This window comes from Pan paniscus, chromosome 21 (genome assembly GCF_029289425.2).
Source record: "Pan paniscus chromosome 21, NHGRI_mPanPan1-v2.0_pri, whole genome shotgun sequence".
Lineage (NCBI taxonomy): Eukaryota > Metazoa > Chordata > Mammalia > Primates > Hominidae > Pan > Pan paniscus.
Window position 1 is genome coordinate 43,779,929 of NC_073270.2, and position 22,185 is coordinate 43,802,113.

General features: G+C 40.8%; 1 protein-coding gene across 2 annotated transcripts in view; it reads left to right on the forward strand.

Moving 5' to 3' along the window:
- The window catches only part of RPRD1B (regulation of nuclear pre-mRNA domain containing 1B), a 72,867-nt gene that overhangs the window by 19,710 nt on the left and 30,972 nt on the right, over positions 1 to 22,185 (forward strand). For both annotated transcript variants that reach the window (XM_003805012.5, XM_034947547.3), the window contains exons 4-6: positions 4,300 to 4,412; positions 6,154 to 6,280; positions 12,828 to 13,003. In XM_003805012.5, the coding sequence (XP_003805060.1) occupies positions 4,300 to 4,412; positions 6,154 to 6,280; positions 12,828 to 13,003 (416 nt within the window). The remainder of the gene's footprint in view (positions 1 to 4,299; positions 4,413 to 6,153; positions 6,281 to 12,827; positions 13,004 to 22,185) is intronic.

Consider the following 22,185-nt stretch of genomic DNA (forward strand, 5'->3'; position numbering starts at 1 on the left):
AAATAATTTTAATTTTTAAAAAAATGTATAGCTTTTGAAAAGGAAACCTGGAAATCCTAAGTTATTTTTAATGGCTGTCTGACTAGACTGACAATACTGGGCACCGTAACTGCTGACTTTGTAGCAGTGATAGTCATTTCTGGCCTAGCACTAGCGTTTTCCAAGCTCTGTGACTCCTCCCTTCAAGCGGTTTCAAACTCCGACCTGTCACCCCTTTCCTAGGTACTGCAGGGATGTAGAGGAATAAGACACAAAGTGCTCCTGTCGGAGAAGAACGCTTGCCAGTGGCCAGAGTAGCAAGGCCAGGTGCTTTAAGAGAGGCCCGAGTGCCGTGGGAGTTGGAGGCCATTGTCATCATTAGGCTTTGAACTTAGGAGGAATCTGTAAAATCATTAGAAGCCCCTTAAGGTTTATGAATAGGGACATGATGGAGTGAGCACTCCACTTTAGGAAGATTAATTTAATAATAGAATACAGTCTTCCATATTTACAGGTTCCACATCTGCGGATGCAACCAGCTACATATTGAATATATTTTGGGTAAAAATAATACATATTTTAAAAATGAAACGGTGTGACAATTATTTACATATGTATACAATGTATTAGGTACTATAATCTAGACATAAAGTATACGGGAGGATGTGTGCGTAAGTTATATATAAATACTATGCCATTTTGTAAGGGATCTTGAGTATCCCTAGATTTTGATATCCGTGGCGGTCCTGGAACCAATCCCCCATGGATACTGACGGACAACTGTGTAGTCTAACTTGGGAAAGGAGCAACTAGAGGCGGGGAGACAGTGGTCTCAACTAGCTGTGACAAAGGGCAGATTGCTGATAAGAGGCTGTGTAGGTGAAGGAGCAAAGGGAGGGAGTATGTAAGGCATCAGTCTGAGGTATGGAATCTGCTAGAAGCTGGGACCTTGGGATAGATTCTAATGGTTTCCAAGGCCTTGTACCTGGAAGACAGGTCAGTGAAAGTGTTCGTAATGGAAATAGGTAGCTCAGGGAATGAGGAGCCCTCTGGGGGAAATGATTACTAATTCATGTCCAGAAATCTTACGTTTGTAGCACCAGTAGGTCCTCCAAATGGAAATAGGAGGAAACTGGAAAAATAGGGTAATGGTTAACACCTATTGTGCCCTCTGCCATCAGGATGGCAAAGGACATAAGTTATCCTAAAATGATTTCTTATTTTAAGTCTTGTAATGCTGTTCGTGAGCAACAGTATGAAGTGGTAAAGATAACTCCAGATAATGAGGCTTTGATCTGTAGCACCCAGATTTACACTAACAAACTCTCTGACTTTGGGCAAACTGCAACCTGTGGACTTAGATATTTTCATGAAAATTTGAGTTGGGGGAAACAAAGGCATGGGTCTATCTAAGTCCTCCCAGTGCCAAAATTCAGGAATTCTAAGTGTCGAGGTAGTGTTTGATGTTTATATATAATAATTTCTGTGTGAGAGTTTGAAAACGGAAGGATTTCAAGTTTTGTAATTTTTTTCTACCTTCTTTAGCATATCTAATAGTTACTTACTGAGTACTCTTCTAGGTGCTTGAAAGCAAACAGAACAGTATAAAAAATTTTGAAGTTTGTACTTACCTTCTAATGGCCACTCCTTCCACATGACCACTTTGATGCCACAGTGGCTAAGTGTCTGCATGGGTCATAGCACACATTAATTAGGCAGCTACTATGTACAAAGTACTGTTAGGTGTTTCTTATGTAAATTTTATCCTAATAGATTTTTCATATTAAAAATATAGCAATCTTTGCTTTGCATAGTAGTGCAGGACTATAACCATGACCATGCAAGCTGAACCCATGCAAAGCAATCTTTATAATCAGTGGGGAAAATTATGATTGTTCTGTGACTTTTAAAATTTTTTTTGCAAAGAATTAAAAACTCATTGTTGATTCCAAATGTGTACGGAAACAAAAGAGATAATAAACTAATAGTTATTTAATATGCTGTAACAACAAATTAGAAACATTGAGAATTAAAGTGTGTTTTCTTTGTAACAAACTTATCAAGAGTAGTTTGAACAAGGGTTGCCTTCTTCTGGTATAATTTATGTACATATACAGAGCAAACATCTTTTCTGTGGCTTTGCAAATTGTCATACTGTATTTTGTTTGGATCAGCTTCCAACATTTTATCTTTTATGCTTTCAGTATTGTAAAATACCTCTCAGTTTCTTTAGCATGCAGTTTTTTTTTTGTTAGCGTCTCTTCCTCTAGGACGTTGTCATTCTTTTCATCACTCCCACTTTCTTCATTGCTAAGTTGGCCTCTACAAGTTCCTCTGGCCATGGATCTAGGCTCCCTCTGATGCTGGCAGTGGCAGCATCCTGCAGCGTGCTGTTTCTTCTGTAACTCCACTGATATGCCAGTGGGATTTCAGTTCCGGCATTAGCTTTTGTTTCAGTTTCTTTGTTCCACATTTGTCTTTATGATCAATACCCTCTTCTGATCGTTCATTTTTATAAAATGTCGTGGGTGTTACCACTGGGCGATAAGGAGACAGCACAGCGAAGCACTTTGCTGTCTTTGTGTGACCTGCATAACAGGTGTGCAGTGACGAATCACTGATTGACTTGAAGAATGATGTGATTGGTCACTGATCATGATTTGAGGGCTGAAGTTAGCAGCAAAATTTGTACTTTATGCAACTACTCAAGAGTTAATATGCCATGGTAACTGAAGTTCGAACTTATTTTATTGAGGGACTGGTGTCATTTAACGAAGCCATGGTAACAAATCTGTGTATAATAGTATGTGCAAAGTGAGGACGGCCTGTATTGCAGATGTTCCTGTCTCCTTTTTTTGTAATAGACAAAATCATTAAGAAGAAATGAAACTTGGCCAGGCGTGGTGGCTCACACCTGTAATCCCAGGACTTTGGGAGGCCAAGGCGGGTGGGTCACTGGAGGCCAGGAGTTCGAGACCAGCCTGGCCAACATGGTGAATGAAACCCTGACTCTACTAAAAATACAAAAATTAGCCAGGCATGGGGGCAAGTGCCTGTAATCCCAGCTACTCGGGAGGCTGAGGTGGGAGAATTGCTGGAACCCAGGAGGCAGAAGTTGCAATGAGCTGAGAACGTGTCACTGCACTCCAGCCTGGGCAAGAGAGCAAAAACTCCATCTAAAAAAAATAAAATAAAAATAAAACTCATGATATTGACCTGGCTTTCACTTCAAACGTAAGTTTGGTCAGTTAGTATATGATGTATATAATGTAGAGAACAGGAGCTACGTGGCTTGTTTCCAGAAGAAAATGTGTAAGCAAAAAATGTGTATGTATCTGAAGCAGGTGCCTGGTGTCCCCTTTTTTCTAAATGAGAGGGTACCTGTGTGGTGCTAAGTAATTTGAGTGCAGTGGAAAGAGGACAGGTTTTGGAGTCATACCGTAAGTGTGTCATTTAACCTCCCTGGCCTTTGTTTTCTCACCTTTCAGATGGAGATGCTGTATCTTAAAATTGTTGGAAAGATTAAAAGGAAACTATTGCAATGCCAGGCACAGGCTGTGTCCAATATTTCTTTACTTTCTAAACTAGAATTTATCATTTAGATTTATTTCCCACAGTTGTTTGGCATTTATTTTGTATTGTCTAATTTGATGCAAAAAGAATGATTTTGGAATTAACACATCTATCATAACAATGTAAAAACATATGGTGCAGATAGATCATAAATAATGTAACCTGTCAGCCTCAAAAGTGGTTAAATTTAAGATGGTAACTTAAGTAATTTTTCTCAGTAGTATCAATCACATGTCTCAGTAATGGTTATTTTAATTTTAAGGTAAAATTAGATTTATTTTATTTTTAGGGGAATAGTGTAAAGAATATTTGTGTTTGACACAATTTTATTGATAAAATTTTCTCTCCTATTTTCTGAAATGATCCCTGGAAAGCATAACGTATCTCATTTTATACACAATATCTTCTCTGTAAACCCTAGCACACATTGGTTTGCTTCATTGTATTGTCCCATGAGTTTCTTACTCAAGTGTGATAGTTGGGTAAGTTTTCACTTTAGATGCCTGTTTTCTGTAGTATTTTACCAGAGAATCAATCTGAGATGACGGACAAAGACCTGTTTGACTCTTTTCAGTAATGTAGGGAACTACAGTAAATTTAAAATAACTAGCATAAAGGTTACTATTAAGCCATTCTGAAAATGTGTGCCCCTTCTGCCCTGTTTTTACATGTGGCCCATTGTGCATAGCATGTGACTTATCACTACAGGATATGTGACTCAAATTTATCACTTTCTCTTTTGTCTAGCAACAGAAGAGAAGAAATCTCTGAAACGAACTTTTCAGCAAATTCAAGAGGAGGAGGATGACGACTACCCTGGCAGCTACTCTCCTCAGGATCCTTCTGCAGGACCCCTCTTGGTAGGTCTTGACCCCGAGAGAGTAGGGAACAGTGGCTTAAAGTGACCTCTAGTTGAAGACTATGGCCACAAGGTGGCGCCAGTGACCACTGGTATGGAATCATCAGAGGGCACCTCTCAGGGGCCCCGTGCATCATCCTGCCCAAAGGAGCTTGCCGGATGGCAGGCGTCACTATGTCTTTGCGTGCCATAACTCTGGGATGGGCTTATGTTTTATAAAGTACTTGGTTTTTTCAATCCTAGAAATTAAGAATATTCTTTAAAAATAGATTTTGGAGAAAGGGATAGATAATATTACAAAGATACTCAAAAGTCGTCTACCATGGCCTGTCTCCAGTAGCATGGTAGTTTTATAAAGTAACTCATTAATATCTAAAGACAGTCTATGTGTCAATAGCAAATTTGCTGCACTGTAGCCTATTAAATATTGAAACAAAGAGTTAGTCTTTACCCATGTGTTTGTGTTATTTGGCTATACAGGTTAGCTTACAAAATCTAAATGAAAGAAGTTGGGCACAAGGTGACAGTTTAAGTAACTTGACCAGTGTCTTAATTTAAATCCAGGTGTGTCTGACTTCAGAGCCCATGCTCTTTTCAAGGCGGGGGCGGGGGGGCTTCATCTTATTTTGCCTAAAACAGCTTTATTACACATGGTCATGCTTAAAGCCTATGTAAATATTAAACATGTCTAGTTTGTGTTATGTTACGGTGTTGAGTTAGACTAGGAATTAAATGACAGCAGTGTTAGGTCATATATCTTTGGATTTAAACACTTTAAAGACGACAGCCTAGATTATTACCTTTCAGGGTAATCTAACTACCATCTACAGAGCTAGCTACTCCTTGGTGATTATGGAGTGGCCTGTTAGCATTGTTTTCTGACAATTTAAGAAACTCCTTTTTGATATATACAGAAAATATATCCCTGGTTTACTTTTCTTGTTTTTTCCCCCTTGGTTTATAATAAGTTTGATACATTTAATTTTGGGAGTGACATTCATTTTGTCAAGAAAACCCAAGAAAGAATTGAAGTAGGTTGATCAGTCAACGTATAATTTTTTCCTCCTTCTTCTTGAGACAGGATCTTGCTCTGTTACCCAGGCTGGCGTGCAGTAGCATGATCATAGTTCACTGCAAACTCAACCTCTGGGGCTCAAGTGATACTCCTACCTCAGCCTCCCAAGTAGCTGGGACTATAGACATATGCCACCATGCTTGGCTAATTATTTTATTTTTATTTTTTTGTAGAGACAGGGTCTCGCTATATTGTCCAGGCTGGTCTCGAACTCCTAGGCTCAAGTGATCCTCCTGCCTTGGCTTCCCAAAGTGCTAGGATTACAGGTGCGAGCCACCACACCTGGCCACAACACACAGTTGTTAACATCTGATATTTATACCTTTATTCTATACTGGAAATGATACATCATTTGAAATTAAGCAACGTGAACCAAACTCCATTGTTTTGAATTGCCAAAAACATGTTCTTTTAGAATTAAAAATAAATAATAATTATTCAGAATTTCATTCATGTTCTGCCATGGACTTAGATAAACTAATTTTGTGGATTTTCTTAGAGTCCGTGACATTGACTTACATGTAAGCTCTGGGGCTAAGAACAGTTTTTTTAAGAAATGGCAGGAATGACTGTTTTTAGAATTTGCCTCCACCTCATTTAACTCCAACTAATTTTCTTTAAACCCCATGTCTTAATGGATAGTGTTGTTTGTGTTTTCATCTTACAGACTGAGGAACTAATCAAAGCTTTGCAGGATCTGGAAAATGCCGCATCAGGGGATGCTACTGTCCGACAGAAAATTGCTTCTCTGCCCCAGGAAGTGCAAGATGTTTCTCTATTGGAAAAAATAACAGGTGAGAAGGTAGAGTTTGGGTGAAGGGTGAGGAGAGAGGGACATAACTGTAATGCAGTAACCCTAGGCCATACTTAACGTCTGCAGGTATAGACTACTTTCCATGTTGTATTGGTTGCTCTACCATCTTGGGATTTGCAAACATAACTCACATGGTGTACAAAGAAACTTTTGAAATAGTCAAAGCTTGAATAGTGATTCTAGGAATTATTGCAGAAATGCTGGTGTGCCACAACCTGTGGCTCTCTAAATAAGGTCTGTTAAAAACATAGTACAAATTGTGTGCGTGTGGGGTGGGTGGGGGAGATTAGGTATTATTCTGTCTGTTAGACTCATAACCCTCTTACTAAAAGAAAAAAAATTATGATTCAGGGCTGTGTGATTTGTGCCCTGCTCTCTGACAAGCCCCGTAGACGATAGTGCGTTCAGTGCCAGGAATTTCAGGTGTGTGTTAGACATGTCATTTTGCCCTAGTCGTGACCTCCCTAGTTAAACAGGGAGGGGCAGTTGACACGATTCCTGCTTTCCGTATGGGAAATTGAAAGGAAGGAATGAAGCATGAACTAATATTGACAGTAGGCTTTGCACTGGTACTTCTGTTCTTTGTGATAGTCTTTGGAGGTGACTAAATGTGTGTCTCCATATTGCATAGGAGGACATTGAGGCTTTGAGAAGATAGGTGTCTTGTCCAAGGTCACGCAAGTAGTGGATCTTGGGATTCTAATCTAGGCTGCAAAGCCTATGTTCCTCCCCTTACAAAAGCTCAGACCTTTCATTCCACTGTCTTCCAAAGGCCACCATTTTCCCACTCCAGTCCCTTGACTTGGCTGCTTCTCTAACTTCTTCCATATCTATCTAAAGGAAATCAAGGTCACTGATGAAATATTTCCCTCAACAAATATTTGAGGCCCACCTATATCCCCTCAAGTGAAGTGTCAAGAAGGAAAATAAAGCAGGGCGGTGGGAGCGGAGAATGATTGCAGGCGGTATTAATGGTATTTTAAAGTTGTTTGGGGAAAGCCTTTCTGATGAGATGACCTTGAGCAGAGACCCGAAAAATTAGGAAGCAAGCCATGAGGATATCCAAGGGAAGGAAGGGCCACCAGGCAGTGGAAGCAGCACAGGGAAAGACCTCAGGCAGTGGGTGTACTGGGTTGGAGAACACAGCTCGGAGGCCTTCTGAGTCACGCAAGAAGCATCTCAGCCCCTCACTCTGCTTTCCCACCCCAGGAATTCACCCCACTGGGACCTGCAGTCTCTTGATTCCTCCCCCACCGCTTCCTAGTCCTTGTGTCCTCATTTTCTTCTTTATTCAGATTGGAGTCTCTCTTTTCACTTCCTCACACACACCTTCAACCCATTTTCTTCTCTTTCTCCCTTCAGTGTAGTCTCCTGGCAAAATCCCTAAACAGGTTAAATCACATTTTAAAAATACTTACTACTAAAAGGACCACTTCATTTATTCTTACTGCCAAAATCATAATCTGCAAAAATTGCAAGCAAGTTAATGTAAAGCTAGCCATGTATGTAATTTTGTTTCTCTGTTTCACTGACCTAAAGGTCTCATGTAGCTTCCTTTTAAAATACTTTTTTAATTTTGATTTTTAATTGTGGTAAAATACATATAAAATGGTAAGCTACATAAAACACAAAGGTGTGCAGTTTAGTTGTGCTAAGTATTCTCATGTTGTTACACAACCAGTTTCCAGAGTTCTTTTCGTCTTGCCAAACTGAAACTCTATACCCATTAAACAATAACTCATCATTTTTCACTTCCCATATCACCTGGCAACCACCATTCTTAAATTTAGCTTTGTGTCTGTTCCTTTCCCGAACCTGTGCAGCGGAATGTGGCTGGGAAAAACTAACATGTCTGAGTTGACTTTTCCTCCTATTTCTCTACATGGACATGCTATTTTCTAAACCCGCCTCTCTGTGTGTTAGATCTGCTCCTTCTCATCTAGCCAAGGCCATTGCTCCAACAATGCTCCCTCTTTCTCCTGCATTTTCCATTTTTTACTCTTTACTGGATCATTCTCAATAGCATAAAAACATGAATTTTTCCCCCACTTGGGAAGATTTTTTTCTTGACCTCATATCTTCCTCTAGCTACTGCCTCATTTCTCTGTTCTTTTTAGCCAAACCACCTGAATGGATTGCCTGTGCTGTCTCTCTACTTCCCGTCCTCCCAGTTGCTGATGACTTCCTTGTTGCCGAACTCAATGGTGGATTCTCTGCCCCCATCTTAACTTCACCCCAGTAGTATTTGGCCCAGTAGATTATTTCTTCTTCCTGAAAATACTTTCTTCACTTGGTGTAGTAGTTGGAATAATGCCTCCTGACCCCCACCCCCGAAACGCCCATGTTTTAATCCACAGAACCTGTGTATATGTAATCTTATATGGCCAAGGGACTTGGCAGGTGTGATTAAATATCTTAAGATGAGGAGATTACCCTGGATTATTTAAGAGGGCCCAGTGTAATCACAGGGTCCTTGTAAGAGGAAGGTGGGAGAGGGGGAATGAGAAGGAAGTATTACCGTGGAAGCAGAGGTTGGAGCGATGTGCTTTGAAGATGGAGGAAGCAACTGTGATAAGGCGTAAGATAATTAATTGGTGATGTTCCAAGCCACTAAATTTGTGGTAATTTGCTACAGTAGCAGTGGGAACTAGGACCCTGCATTATTCTAGCTTTCCTCCTCTCTTTCTGTGTCTTTTCAGCTGCTTGCTGGTTTCTTCACTCCTCCTTGACCTCTTCATATTAGCCCCCTTCTTTAGCTGGTTTCACTGGCAGCCATTCTCACCCAATTTCATGACTATAAATAAGAGTTTTTCTGCGGATGATTTCCTAATTTACATCTCTAGTGTTGACCCTTCCACCTTGAACTTGAGACCCATATATCCAACCTCCTACTCAGTTTTATTAGTTGGATATCTTGATAGGCATTTCAAGCTTACTCTGCCCCACACTGAACTTCTGACCTTTCCTCTAAAACTTGTTTCACTCATGGTCTTCTCCATCTCAGTAAATGGCCCTCATCATTCCTGTTGATTGGGACCAAACCCAGCATCTGATATCCTGTCACCGCCTCTACCACTGCCACCTGGTACAGGTCTCTACCATGTTCAGTTGATTTATTGCAGTAGCCTCCCAGCTGGTCTTGCTACTTCGTTTGTTCCTCTTGCTCAGCCGTCATTCTAGTCTCAACATAGTAACCAGAGTGATCCTCTTAGTAGAAGGCAGATCATGTCTCCCGCTCCACATAACACCCCCACGACTCCCCCCATCACCAAATTAAAAGCCAGAACCCTTTTTTTTTTTTTTTTGAGATACAGTCTCATTCTGTCACCCAGGCTGGAGTCAGTGGCATGATCATAGCTCATTGTAACCTCAAACTCCTGGACTCAAGCAATCCTCCCATCCTGGCCTCCCAAAACACTGGGATTACAGATGTGAGCCCCCTGCCTGGCTTTAAAACAGAGTCTTTCACTGACCTCTGTTACCGCAAGACTTTTACTATTTTCCCCTCACTCACTGCTCAAGTCATATGGGCTCCTTGCCAGTCACTCTTTCCTCCTAGCGCCTTTGTACTTGCTGTCCCCTCTGCCTGAAACGTTCCTCCCAGATAGTTACATAGCTGGTTCTCATTTTCTTAGGCCTTTGTTTACGTATCACCTTAGCGAAGCTCACCCTGACCACCTTTTTGAAAATGTTGATCCCCCCCACCTTCCAGTGCCCCACTTTTTCTCCTCTGCCTTGTTTTTCTCTGTAGTTCTCTTCAGCTGATAAGTAAGCATAATATTTATTGTATATTGATTCTCTTCCTACCTGATAATATAAACTTGAGGGCAGAAAGTTTTTATCCTTTTTATTCTCTGCTGTTTCTAAGAGCCTAGTTATAAGAACTCAAATTTGTTAAACTAATTGGAAGGTTTTGAGCAGAGGATTGGTGGGCATAAAGCCCGATTGGGGTGGGCTCAGGAGGAGAGCAGGTGGCTACACTTCTCTGAAAAGAGTTTAGCTGCAAGGGGGAGCAGGGAAGCAGGTCAGTAGTGGGAGAGTGGTATGTAGGTGGAATACATGGCAGCAGGTTTGTGTGCTAGTGGTTTTCTTCAGGAGGGAGAGAGAGAATTTGCTGAGGTAGAGAAGACATGGGGCGGCTGCAGAAGTTTAGTCTTTGAGGAAACGAGGGAATGGGATGCGCATGCCGCTTGGAGGACTGGCCGAAAGAGGCACTTGCCACTCCTCTGATGGGTGAAGGAGAGCAGGGAGCGTGAGGACAGCGTGGGTAGGTCCCCCGAAGCGAGCATCTGGCTTCTGCATTTTCACTGTGTATTTTGTATAACTCACTAAACTATTATAAGTTACTTTTCTGGGTTGTAATTATTTGTGTAAATGAATTATTTCCTTTGTAAAAGTTCTTGAGGTTGCAAATTGATTTTCTTTTTAATCTTAAAAATTAGTATTTGCCATTTTTTGCCACAGGCACCTAAACATCTTAGTGAATTAACCATTTTTTAAAAACGATCAGTCAAGCAATAACAAAACTAAAACCAACCTAACCACCCCAGGAGCTTGCTCATGGACTGAGCCACTGAGCAGGAAGGAGAAGTTGGCGGTCCTTCATCCTCTGTGACTGAGGTGATCTCTTTCCTTTGTGTTCCATTCTGCTCGCTTCTTCCCCTTCACCAAGGACATTCTTTTGTTTCCCATCCCTGAGGAGGGTAGAGGTTCCTAATCTTTGGCATCACACCCAATCTGGAATCCTTCAGCAGTTCCTCTTGCAATATTCACATTAAGAAGGCATCGAAAAGCCAGATGGCTGTTTGCCAGAGATACTGTGTTGGGGACTCTTAAATCCTAGTTCCCCAGGAGAATGCGAGCTCTCACCTCTGACAGCCTGTATCCATAGGGAGTGTCATGGAACTGTCCCACGGTACTGCCGGAGTCTCTGGTGCCCTTTGTTTCAAAGCACCAACCTACTCTTTTGATTCATTCAGGTCTTTTAAAAATGAGGTATACATATTTAAAATTCTAATCTCACCACCACCCACACATAATTAATTATATCAGTTCTTTGTAAATACAGATCCTGCTTTTTCTTCTCATTTCTTAATTATGAGCCTTTGTTCATCACTTCTTCCCAAAAATACCCTTTCTTAATGTTTTTCCACCCCCCAAAGCATGAGTTACAACCCATTAATTGGATATGAAATCAGTCTGGTAGCTAATGACCAACAGTTTTTGAAAAATGGAATAAAGCCATCCTGGCTAACACAGTGAAACCTCGTCTCTACTAAAAATACAAAAAAATTAGACGGGCGTGGTGGCGGAGGCCTGTACTCCCAGCTACTCGGGAGGCTGAGGCAGGAGAATGGCATGAACCTGGGAGGCGGAGCTTGCAGTGAGCCGAGATCATGCCACTGCACTCCAGCCTGGGTGACAGAGCAAGACACCATCTCAAAAAAAAAAAAAGAGATAGAAAATAGAGCACACATAGTAAGAATGGGTATTTTATGAAACGCTGCTTTCATTTTTCTGTGCATTTACATAAGTATTTCTGCTGTGGGTCATGTTCAGAAACATTTAAAAACCTCTTTCTTATCAGACTTTACATTTTGTCAAATGTAGGAAGAAGTTCATCCCCACGTCCAAGGCTTACATAGTTTAAGAGATAGAGTACTATAGATCATTTTAGAGATCTGGCTTCGAGTCCCAGCATCTCAGCTCACTGCATATAGAAACCTGTCATGTAGTTTTTTTTCTGGCGGGGAGGGGGTCTTAGTTCCCACACCCAATAAATAAGTGCGTGCTATTTTTTATTCCAGTGGAAAGTAAAAAGACTACTTAATGAAATACAGTGGTCCCTCCATATCCATGGGGGTTTGGTTCCAAGACCTTCTGAGGATACCAAAATCCAAGGTTGCTCAAGGCCCTTAAATGGTGTCGATTTGTCTATAACCAACAAACATCTTCCCATATACTTTAAATACTCTCTAGATTACTTATCATAGCTAATGCAATGTAAATGCTATGTAAATAGTTGTTATTCTGTATTTTTAAAATTGGGTTTTTAATTGTTATTTTTATTGGTTTGTGGGGTTTTTTGGTCTGAGTATTTTCCATTCATGGTTGGTTGAATCCACAGATACAGAACCCACAGATATAGGGGCCAACTGTAATATAAATGAAAGCACTTGCAATTCTCAGAGACAAGGAACGATTTTTTCACAGGTGATCTTCAATATCTCTTTATGCTTGTTTTGTCAGGAGAGCTTTTGCAGGAACAGGCATTTAGAAAGCCTTTGCCGGATTCCCCCCATGTACACCTTCCTCACTTCAGGTAATTGAGTAGTGTCCTGTCTTGTTGACAGAGTGAATGCCTTTGGATTTCTTGCTCAATCAACTCATTGTTTGTCCACAGGTGCTGGCTTATTCTCAGACTCTGTATATTGGGAGAGAAACCGTTAACCTCCCCCAGAAATGTTTGTAGTCATACCTATGTGATTTGTATATTTTCTCTATTTTTTGGTCTCATTTGTACTTAGACAAAGAGGCAGCTGAACGTCTTTCAAAAACAGTAGATGAAGCATGTCTGTTACTAGCAGAATATAACGGGCGCCTGGCAGCAGAACTGGAGGACCGTCGCCAGCTGGCTCGGATGTTGGTGGAGTATACCCAGAATCAGAAAGATGTTTTGTCGGAGAAGGAGAAAAAACTAGAGGTGAGTGCATTGAAGGCAGACCCAGACTGCCCACGTTTCCCTTCCTGTAGCCCACATTAGGAGGTTTTTATTATGCTTTAATTAACAACGTTTTTATCGTTTAAAAATTCATGATGTGAATTCTGAACATCCATCAGATACTGTAATTATTTGAGCCCAGTTAAAAATTGAAGTCATGTTCTTATATGTCCAGGACAGAACAAACTGGATTGTAGGAAACAAACAGTGAACTCTTAATCACAGCCTTAGGATCTTAATATTGCTTTCGTTTGAACTCATGTTTTTAAAAAAATTACGAATTGAGGTACAAAAAGGATAGCAAATCAGTGAAAACCAAAGAGTATGTTTGGTAGTATTTGGGAAGTGCTGAAAAATGTTTCTTTCAAGTCATTTGGAGGTTTATTTCTTTTTTTTTCGAGACGCAGTCTCGCTCCGTCGCCCAGGCTGGAGTGCAGCGGTGCGATCTCGGCTCACTGCAAGCTCTGCCTCCCAGGTTCACGCCATTCTCCTGCCTCAGCCTCCCAAGTAGCTGGAACTACAGGTGTCCACCACCACGCCTGGCTAATTTTTTGTATTTTTAGTAGAGACGGAGTTTCACCATGTTAGCCAGGATAGTCTTGATCTCCTGACCTCATGATCCGCCCACCTCAGCCTCCCAAAGTGCTGGGATTACAGGCGTGAGCCACCGCGCCCAGCCGTTTGGAGGTTTATTTCTGACTTTATCCATGCTGCGGCCAAGAAGTTGTCTGCCTCCAAGATCTATCTGTAATTAGCTCTTAAATGTCACAGTAGTATTTATATAGCACAGTTCTCAAACTGTAGAAGACCTCATTTCTACCCTGGGTTGAGGACATTAGTCCGAGTGACCTTGGGGAGGGAGTTCAGAAACATTTCCTCACCATACACTTGTTTGGCTTCGTAATTAAGTACATGGTAGTTTACCCTCAGTACTTGGTCCCATGGGATAACAGAGCCAGCAGTGTGGATGTTTGGGAACTTTGCTGCCCCGGGCTGCTGCACTTCCTTTTCAGGAATGTCTGCTCTTCTTTTTTTAAGAGATATGGAAAAGAGTTGCAGCCAGTGGTTTTGTGAAGGAGGACACTTCTGAGTTAGAGAGCCAGTCATGTTGTATTTCAAGAAATACTTCTTAAATCCCACTCAGTAGACAAGGGACAGGGAGAGCCATGTCACCTCCATGCTCAGGAAACGTGCTCTGGCACAGAAGGAGGGAACATTGAGCTAGCTCTGAGGCTGAGATCATTGTATTTGCCTTTCAGCATGGTCATCTGACTTGAGGGGAAATGAGTGGCAGGCACTTTTTACCGTATCCTTACCTGCAGTGATTCTGGGAACTGTGTTGCGTAGTGGTAGCAGGAACTTCACATTCGTAGCTTGCTTGAATGTGGAAGATGGGAAAGGGCTGTAAAAATCCTACAGCTTAGATTTAGACATCGGCACTGACCAGAGATCCTAAAGGGAGTTTTACAGGCAGTACCAGACGGTCATTTATCTGAAATGCTCATCTTTCACTGAGGAAGCGTTTTCAGCACTGTGCCCCGGGACTAATAAGAGAGTGTAATTAATGATTCTGGTTGTAAGTCACCATGCCATCTGTTGAACTGCCCCTTGGCGACACATTAAGGGCTTTCTCTGATCTGTCAGACATTGATTATCATGAGCAGCTGTTGTTGGGTAGAACGTGGCAAGCAACCATAGAGGACAGAGTCTTTGAGGAGATTGGGTTGGTAGAGCTGGTTAACTCTTTGTTCTGTTTTCCCTCCCCACAGTTGCACTCTGCTCTGTGTATTGTTGGGGAATCATTCTGGTTTTTGTAGAACTAGTGGTTTGCTGGACGCCACGAGAGGCCATTAAGGTGGAGAAACAGATTAGAGCTTTGGATGCGTTCTGTAACTTTCCAGTCTGCATTGCTCTGCCCGGTTCATTCAGTGGAATGGGGCTGGCATTCCATTGCTGAAGAAGCGGAACAGAAAGGCCCCACCACGGGAACCAACGTACAGAGTCTGAACTGAAGGTTCTTATCTCAAACCATGTCTCCGAGGCACATGAGCAGAACCATTTATTGTAAAAAATAGAGCCGATTTGCTGCATTAAAGAAAGCAAATGACTAGATACAATATAAGGTTCTTTTCTGAGATGGAGTCTCGCTCTGTCACTCAGGTTGGAGTGCAGTGACGTGATCTCAGCTCACTGCAGCCTCCACCTCCCAGGCTCAACCAATCCCCCGTCTCAGCCTCCTGAGTAGCTGGGATTATAGATTATAGGCATGTACTACCACGCCTGGCTAATTTTTTTTGTTTTTAGCAGAGACAGAGTTTCACCATATTGGCCAGGCTGGTCTTGAACTCCTGACGTCAAGTGATCTGGCCGCTTCACAATATAAGATTTGAGAGATGATTTTAGTTCTTTTCTTTATCCACGCTTGCTAAAAATTTAGGCAGTCTGCTCTCCTGAACCTAAGATTTTTCTCTCACATTCTGTAATAGACTGGTCCTGTCCCATCACATCCCTATGGTGGTGGCCCAACTTGATAAATGTATGCCCCTTGAAAGATGCGTGAATACTGTGAATTCCTTCAGATTGTCCAAAAGTCTCTCTGTGTGATGGGGCAGTACATAAAGTTTACCCACTTTTTTAACATTCATTTTTGTAACACAGCCAGTCCGTTTTAAAACTTCCAAATCAGAATGCTAATTAAATATTTTATTTTTTAATCCTTTCATTGCCTTCAGCATATACATAGATGAAATTCTCAGAACTCTTTGGAGAAGTAGTTATTTGCTTGCGAGTCTGTTTTCATCCCAAAGCTCTAATATACTTAGGTTTTTTGTGCTTTCCTTTTTAACTTTGTATCTTGCTGTATGTAATAAGCATCTTTTTCTCTTTCACTTGGGAATTTTATGTCGGTGGCTCCTGCATGTCAGGATAGGGCGTGTGATGATTCAGAACCTAGGATGTAGGAGAGGGAATTACGGCTCAAAGTAGGAGATTGTGTTTCTTCCCTCAAGGAAATCATATTCTGGTATAAAAAACACAGGTGAACATAAAACCAAACCACTTGATCGTACATAATGTAGATTAAGGAGGCATTTGGCGGTTCTGATTGTGGTTTAAGGTAAGTCCAAACTTCCTGTCAGGCAATAAAACCTTTTTGTAAAAGGAACTAGCAGTTGAAGAAGAGAAGCGTGTTTATAAATGGGGAGCAGTTAGACTGGACCAGACAGGTATCTGAAGAAAGACAAAGGCAGATGTGGGAAGGAGGTGCTGCAGACCACCAGTGGGAGATTAAGGTCTGTGCTCTTTAAGAAGCTACGTATTCATTCAGGGAGTCAGCAAAGCCTGTGCCAGCCAGATGTACAAAGATGGGTATGATGCACTTCTCCCCTCAAAGGGCTTATGCTCTAGTCAGGGGGAAATAGCAGCAAACAAGGGGTTAAGGTAGAATTCAAGAAAGGTTGTCAGTAAGGAAAATATTCTCACTTGTGTCTACCTTGAAATAGACCAAGAAAAAAATGAAGATGCTAATAATAATTTGATCAGATGCTTATTAAAAATGTGAGAGTTATCAAATCATGGACAGTTTCTGAAACTGTAATGCCTTCAGCAGGTCTCCCAAAGTTTGCTAGACTGTATACTCTTTGAGTGCTCTCACAGTGCCAGGAACATATTTGTTCCTCAATAAATACTTGTTCTGTGACTGAAATCCATCACTTGATGTAACCTTTTTCTATAGAGAAAAGGGTTTTTTTTAAGATTGCATTAAAAGTGGCTTAACAAATCTGATTTAATGATTGGTTGTAAAGAATATGTTAGTACGGAAAGGTAACCATTTTTAGAAGTTTCTGTAGTTTTTCTCCTTTGTACTACTTTTCTTTTTTCCTTTAAGTAGAATTATGCTTTATTCTGAGATAATCATCTTTTTTTGTTCGTTTGTTTGTTTTTGACTTTTGCTTCAGGGTGTCATGATTGACTTTGGCCTATGATGTTGGCCCTTAAACACCAGGCAAGGGTGGAAGGAATGCTGCTGAAAATCTATGGGTAATGTTTTTGTCATGAACATGAGAAAACCTAGAAATGGAGAAGGCACGTGGAAGGAAGCACAAATGGCAGCCCAAAGAGGAGGTTAGAGAATGCGGAGGGTATAGAAGAAAGCCCATTCAGAAAGGCAAAGGCCAAAGATACCAGAAAAGCCTTCCAGCTTCACTTCCAGAGCAAAGAGAAGCTTTGTTTGTGGTTGACAGAGGTGACTGCATTACTCCCAGTTGTCTGCTCAAAGCTCATAAGACATAGCGTGAGTGGGTTGGATAGGGTTCCTGTCTTGTCAGCGTGAATAAAGCATGATACAGACATGTTCTGTTAGCATGATCAGTGCATGTGGAAGAGTGTGTGTGTGTGAGAAAGAAACCTATTTGTACAAGTATTAAGGAAAGAAAAAAGGTCAGGAACCTGCAGTTTTACGGTCTTAACTGTGATTTTTTTTTTTTTTTTTTTTTGTGACAGACTCTTGCTCTGTTGCCCAGGGCTAGAGTGCAGTAGAGCAATCTGAGTTCACTGCCTCCCGGATTCAAGCGATTCTCGTGCCTCAGCCTACCGAGTAGCTGGGACTACAGGCGCATGCCACCACACCCAGCTAATTTTTGTATTTTTAATAGAGATGGGGTTTTGCCATGTTGGGCAGGCTGGTCTCGAACTCCTGATCTCAGGTGATCCACCTGCCTTGGCCTCCCAAAGTGTTGGAATTGCAGGCATGCGCCTCCATGCCTGGCCTTAACTGTGAATTTTATTCAGATCATGGTGTCTGACTGTCAGTGATCTAGAACTGAAAGGAGATAGTCCTGTGTTGACCCACATGCCACATGGTGCACACACACAAAGATGATATGCCACACAGGGAAGAGCTCTTGAGAAATTTGTTCCAAGCTGCAGATTTATTGTTTTAGTTGAGGTGAAATTCATATAACATAAATTAACCATGCACTTCAAAGTGCACACATTTTGGTGGCATTTAGTACGTTCACAGTATTGTATCAAGTTCCAAAACATAATTGTGTCTGGCTTCTTTCACTTAGCACGATGTTTTCAAGATTCATCCCATGTTGTAGCATATATCAGTACTTCATCTCTTTTATGGTAGAACACTAATCTGTTATATGGATGTGACACAGTTTATAACCTGTCTATGGACATTTGAGTTGTTTCCACCTTTTGGCTCTTATGAATAGTGTTGCTATAAACAGTCATGTGGAGGTTTTTGTGTGGCCATATCTTTTCATTTCTCTTGGTTATGTATAAATCTAGGAGTGGAATTGCTGGGTCATATGGTAATTCTATGTTTAACATTTTGAGGAACCATCAGACTGCTTTCCACAGCAGCTACATCATTTTACATCCCCACTAGCAATGTGCATGAGTTCCAGTTTCTCCACATCCTCATCAACATTTGTTATTGTCTCTTTATTTTCGACAACCTACATGTGCAGGTTTATCTCATTGTGATTTTGATTTGCATTTTGCTAATTACTAACGATACTGATCATCTTTCAGTATGCTTGTCGGCTGTTTATGTATCTTTGGAGAAATGTGTGTTCAATTCCTTTGCCCATTTTCAAATTGGGTTATTTGCTTTTTTTGAGTTGTAAAAGTTCTTTATATATTGTGGATAATATACCTTTATCACATAAATGATTTGCAACTATTTTCTCCTATAAGTTGTCTTTTCACTTTCTAGGTAATATCCTTTGATGTGCAAAAGTTTTTTATTTTTATGAGTTCCAATTCATCTATTTTTGTTGTTGTTGCTCATGCTTTTGGTGTCACATGTAATAATCTGTTGCCAATCCCAGGTCATGACAATTTTTCTCTGTGTTTTCTTCTAGGAGTTTTATAATTTTATGTCTTAAATTTACGTTCTTAATCTGTTTTGAGTTAGTTTTTGTATGTGGTATGATGTAGGGGGGGACCAACTTCATTCTTTTGCCTGTAGATATCCATTTGTCCCAGCACCATTTGTTGAAGAGACTACTCTTTTCCTCCACCTGAATGCCCAGCACCCTTGTCAAAAATCAATTGGCCACAGATGTATTGGTTTATTTCTGGATTCTCAATTCTATTCCATTAATGTATATGTCTATCCTATGCTCATACCACACTATCTCCATCACTGTAGTTTTGTAGTAAGTTTTAAAATCAGTAAGTATGAGTCCTCAGAGTTCTTTTTCAGTATTGTTTTGACTATTTAGGATCGCTTGCAATTCCCTATGAATTTAACAATCACCTTTTCCATTTCTGCAAAAAAGGTAATTGAAGTTTTACTAGGGAATGCATTGAGTCTGCGGGTCACTGTGGGGAGTATTGCCATTTTAGCAATCTTAAGTGTTTCAGCTCATGAACAGAGGATGTCTTCACATTTATTTAAGTCTTCAATTTCTGCTGCAGAATTTTAAAAAGCACTCTAGGAGAGTGTCATTTACTGATGCATTTGATATTATAAAGGCCCTGTCTAGGTTTTGGGACCACAGATGGAAGGCAGTGGTATCACCTTTCAATAATGTTAACCCCCACCTCTAGAAGATATGAGTATTTTGTGTATGGACTCAACAGAGTCACCAGGGCACAGTCACAACAGCAGCTTTACAAAGTAAAGTGACACATAGAGGCCTGGATATCTAAGTAAAGTGATTAGCAGGATTATTGAGCTGGACAGAACCTTAGAGATCATATAATCAGACTTCTGAATTGGTGAAGAAACCTAGAGAGAGAGGTAGCTGCAGACCAGCATAGAGTCCAAGGCAGACATCTGGTAACTTCATCAGATTTGTACTTTTGTTTTGATTTCAGAATTTTGATTCTGCAACATCAACAGCAGGAAGACATCTTACACAGAATAGTAGCCAAAGTTTAATCATTTAAACAATTCCCAAGAATCTTGTTGTAGAGAAATGACATTTTATGTGGGGTCATAAAATGATTGCATGAAAGCATTCTAAGTGTGAAAGAACCTACTCTGCCACCAAGGTTCTAAGTACCTGCCTCGCTGTACCCATGCTCATGCTCTTGCTCTGATAGGAGGGGAGAAATTGGCTCATGAGCTTAAAGCTGCTGGTGTTTCTCCTCGCTTGGCACCTCCCCCTTGGCTGTAATGACTACTCAGGAGTAGAGCCTCTGACTTCAGGCAACACAGCTGGGAAGGGGGAAATGGTTCAGAATCCAACATTGCCTTATGACTCTTCATATTTCTGTTTGATTGTGGTTATAACAACTTGAGAAATTCTTTGGCTACAGTTGAAGGGGTGCTAAAGCAAAATGATGGCAGATTGTTGTTTTTGGCAGCACCTCCCTGCAGGGTGCAGATGGTTAGAAGCTTTTGTTTCAATATTAGGCCAGGCAGTAGGGGGAGATAGAGAGCTCCTTTTTTGTCAACTTTGGAGTAAATTCGTCTTTCCTATGATGATCAAAGCCAGTATCTCAGTGTCCTATTATGGTAAGGACAGATGGGAGCCAGTGATCTAATTGTCATTTTAGGTAAGAGCCCTTGGGTTTATGTGAACACTTCAGGGTCACAGAGGAAGCCAGTGAGGACCAGTACCTGGATCTTCTGACTCCTAACTACAGTGATCATCCACTGTGTTCTCCTGGGAGCTGAGAGGCCCTGCCTAGTGCTGGCCCCCTCCTCTCAGTCCTCTAAACTCACTGCCCTTCTGTAGTATTCAGGTCTGTCCTCCCTAGGCTGGCAGCTCTGTCAGCACCCAGGTTGTTAGAATAGTTGTTGAAACAGGTCATTCTGTTGCCAAGTAATTACGGGGCCTTGCACTCAGTCCCTTCCCACGAAGCAGGCCGTAGTGTGCTCACTGCTCTCCCTTGCCTTTCCATCCCCTACTTTGATGTGGGAGTTTTCTTTCTTTTTACTTTTCTTTTCTTTTCTTTTTTTCCGCCAGTTTCCCTCCAATATGTGAGGACTTTTATTGAGTTGATGTGTGGGCTTCTGTGAGTGATTTGGAGTTCCTTGGATTTCTTTTATTCATTTTAGTCTACTGACCCTACTGCTTAGGCCCAGTTTACAGCTGGAGCTTTTATCTGTTGGGTGTGTGTGTGTTTCTTTATTACAATGTGAAACCTATGATACTTATTTTTCACTCCAGGAAAATAATGCCACATTATAATGTACTTCACATACTTAGTGACTTAAGAACATGATTTGCCAACATTTGAGACTTTGAGACTTTACATTGAAAAAGTGACACGGTTTTAAGGCTTTCCCAGCAAGAATTCATGCCTTTAGCCATAGTACCGTTTTCATATTTGTAGCCCAACTTCTGTGGGCAGTGTAACCCCTGCTTGATGGAACAGTGCCACTGAGTTTCAGCTGGTATATGTAGCACTAATTTTTCATATTTATGGAATGCATATAATATGAAGTTAAAACAGCACCTGGGCCTCTTATTACTCCTGCCTGCCAGAACAGTCACTCTGATTCAACTAGTACTCAGGGTTTTTGTTTTTGTTTTTGTTTTTTTGATTGTAAAAGTAATACATCAGAGGAAACTTAGCAAATAAGTATAAAGAATAAAATTAGTCTCATTACCCAGAGATAACTATTTTTAATTTTTGCGTATTTCCTTTTCCTCTTAGTTTAAAATTAAACTGAATGATAACTTGCAGATAATTTTCTGTCATGCTTTTTTCTTAACATGATTATTTTTCCTTGTAAATAAAAACTTTATAAACATTGTAAATGATTGCTTGAATACCTGTGGTTGGATAGTCAGTGATTATTTGTATTGAGCACTTGTATGTTTCTGTCTCTGTCTCTTAGCTTTAGGCTAAGTTTCAGTATTTGGATTATTTTCTTCCTGTAGATTTCTAGAAGTGGTTCTGTGTATATGTGCAGATGTCTGCTTGTCTTTTAAGTATACTGAAGGTCATATACATTTCACGGTCTCTGCCACCAGAATGCGTTCCTGCTGTAGGAGTTCTTGTCTTTTCCAAAGCATCTTAACCAGTCTAGGACTTCATTGAGCTTATTTTGTATAAACCTCTATACAAGTTAAGGATTAGTCTTTTGTTTTATGAAGGAGTAAACACAGAATAGTTTAATTAGACTAATGGAGCTCTCTTCTGGCTTTTAAATGATCTTGTTTACATTTGAGACAGCTGTGTGAAAATAG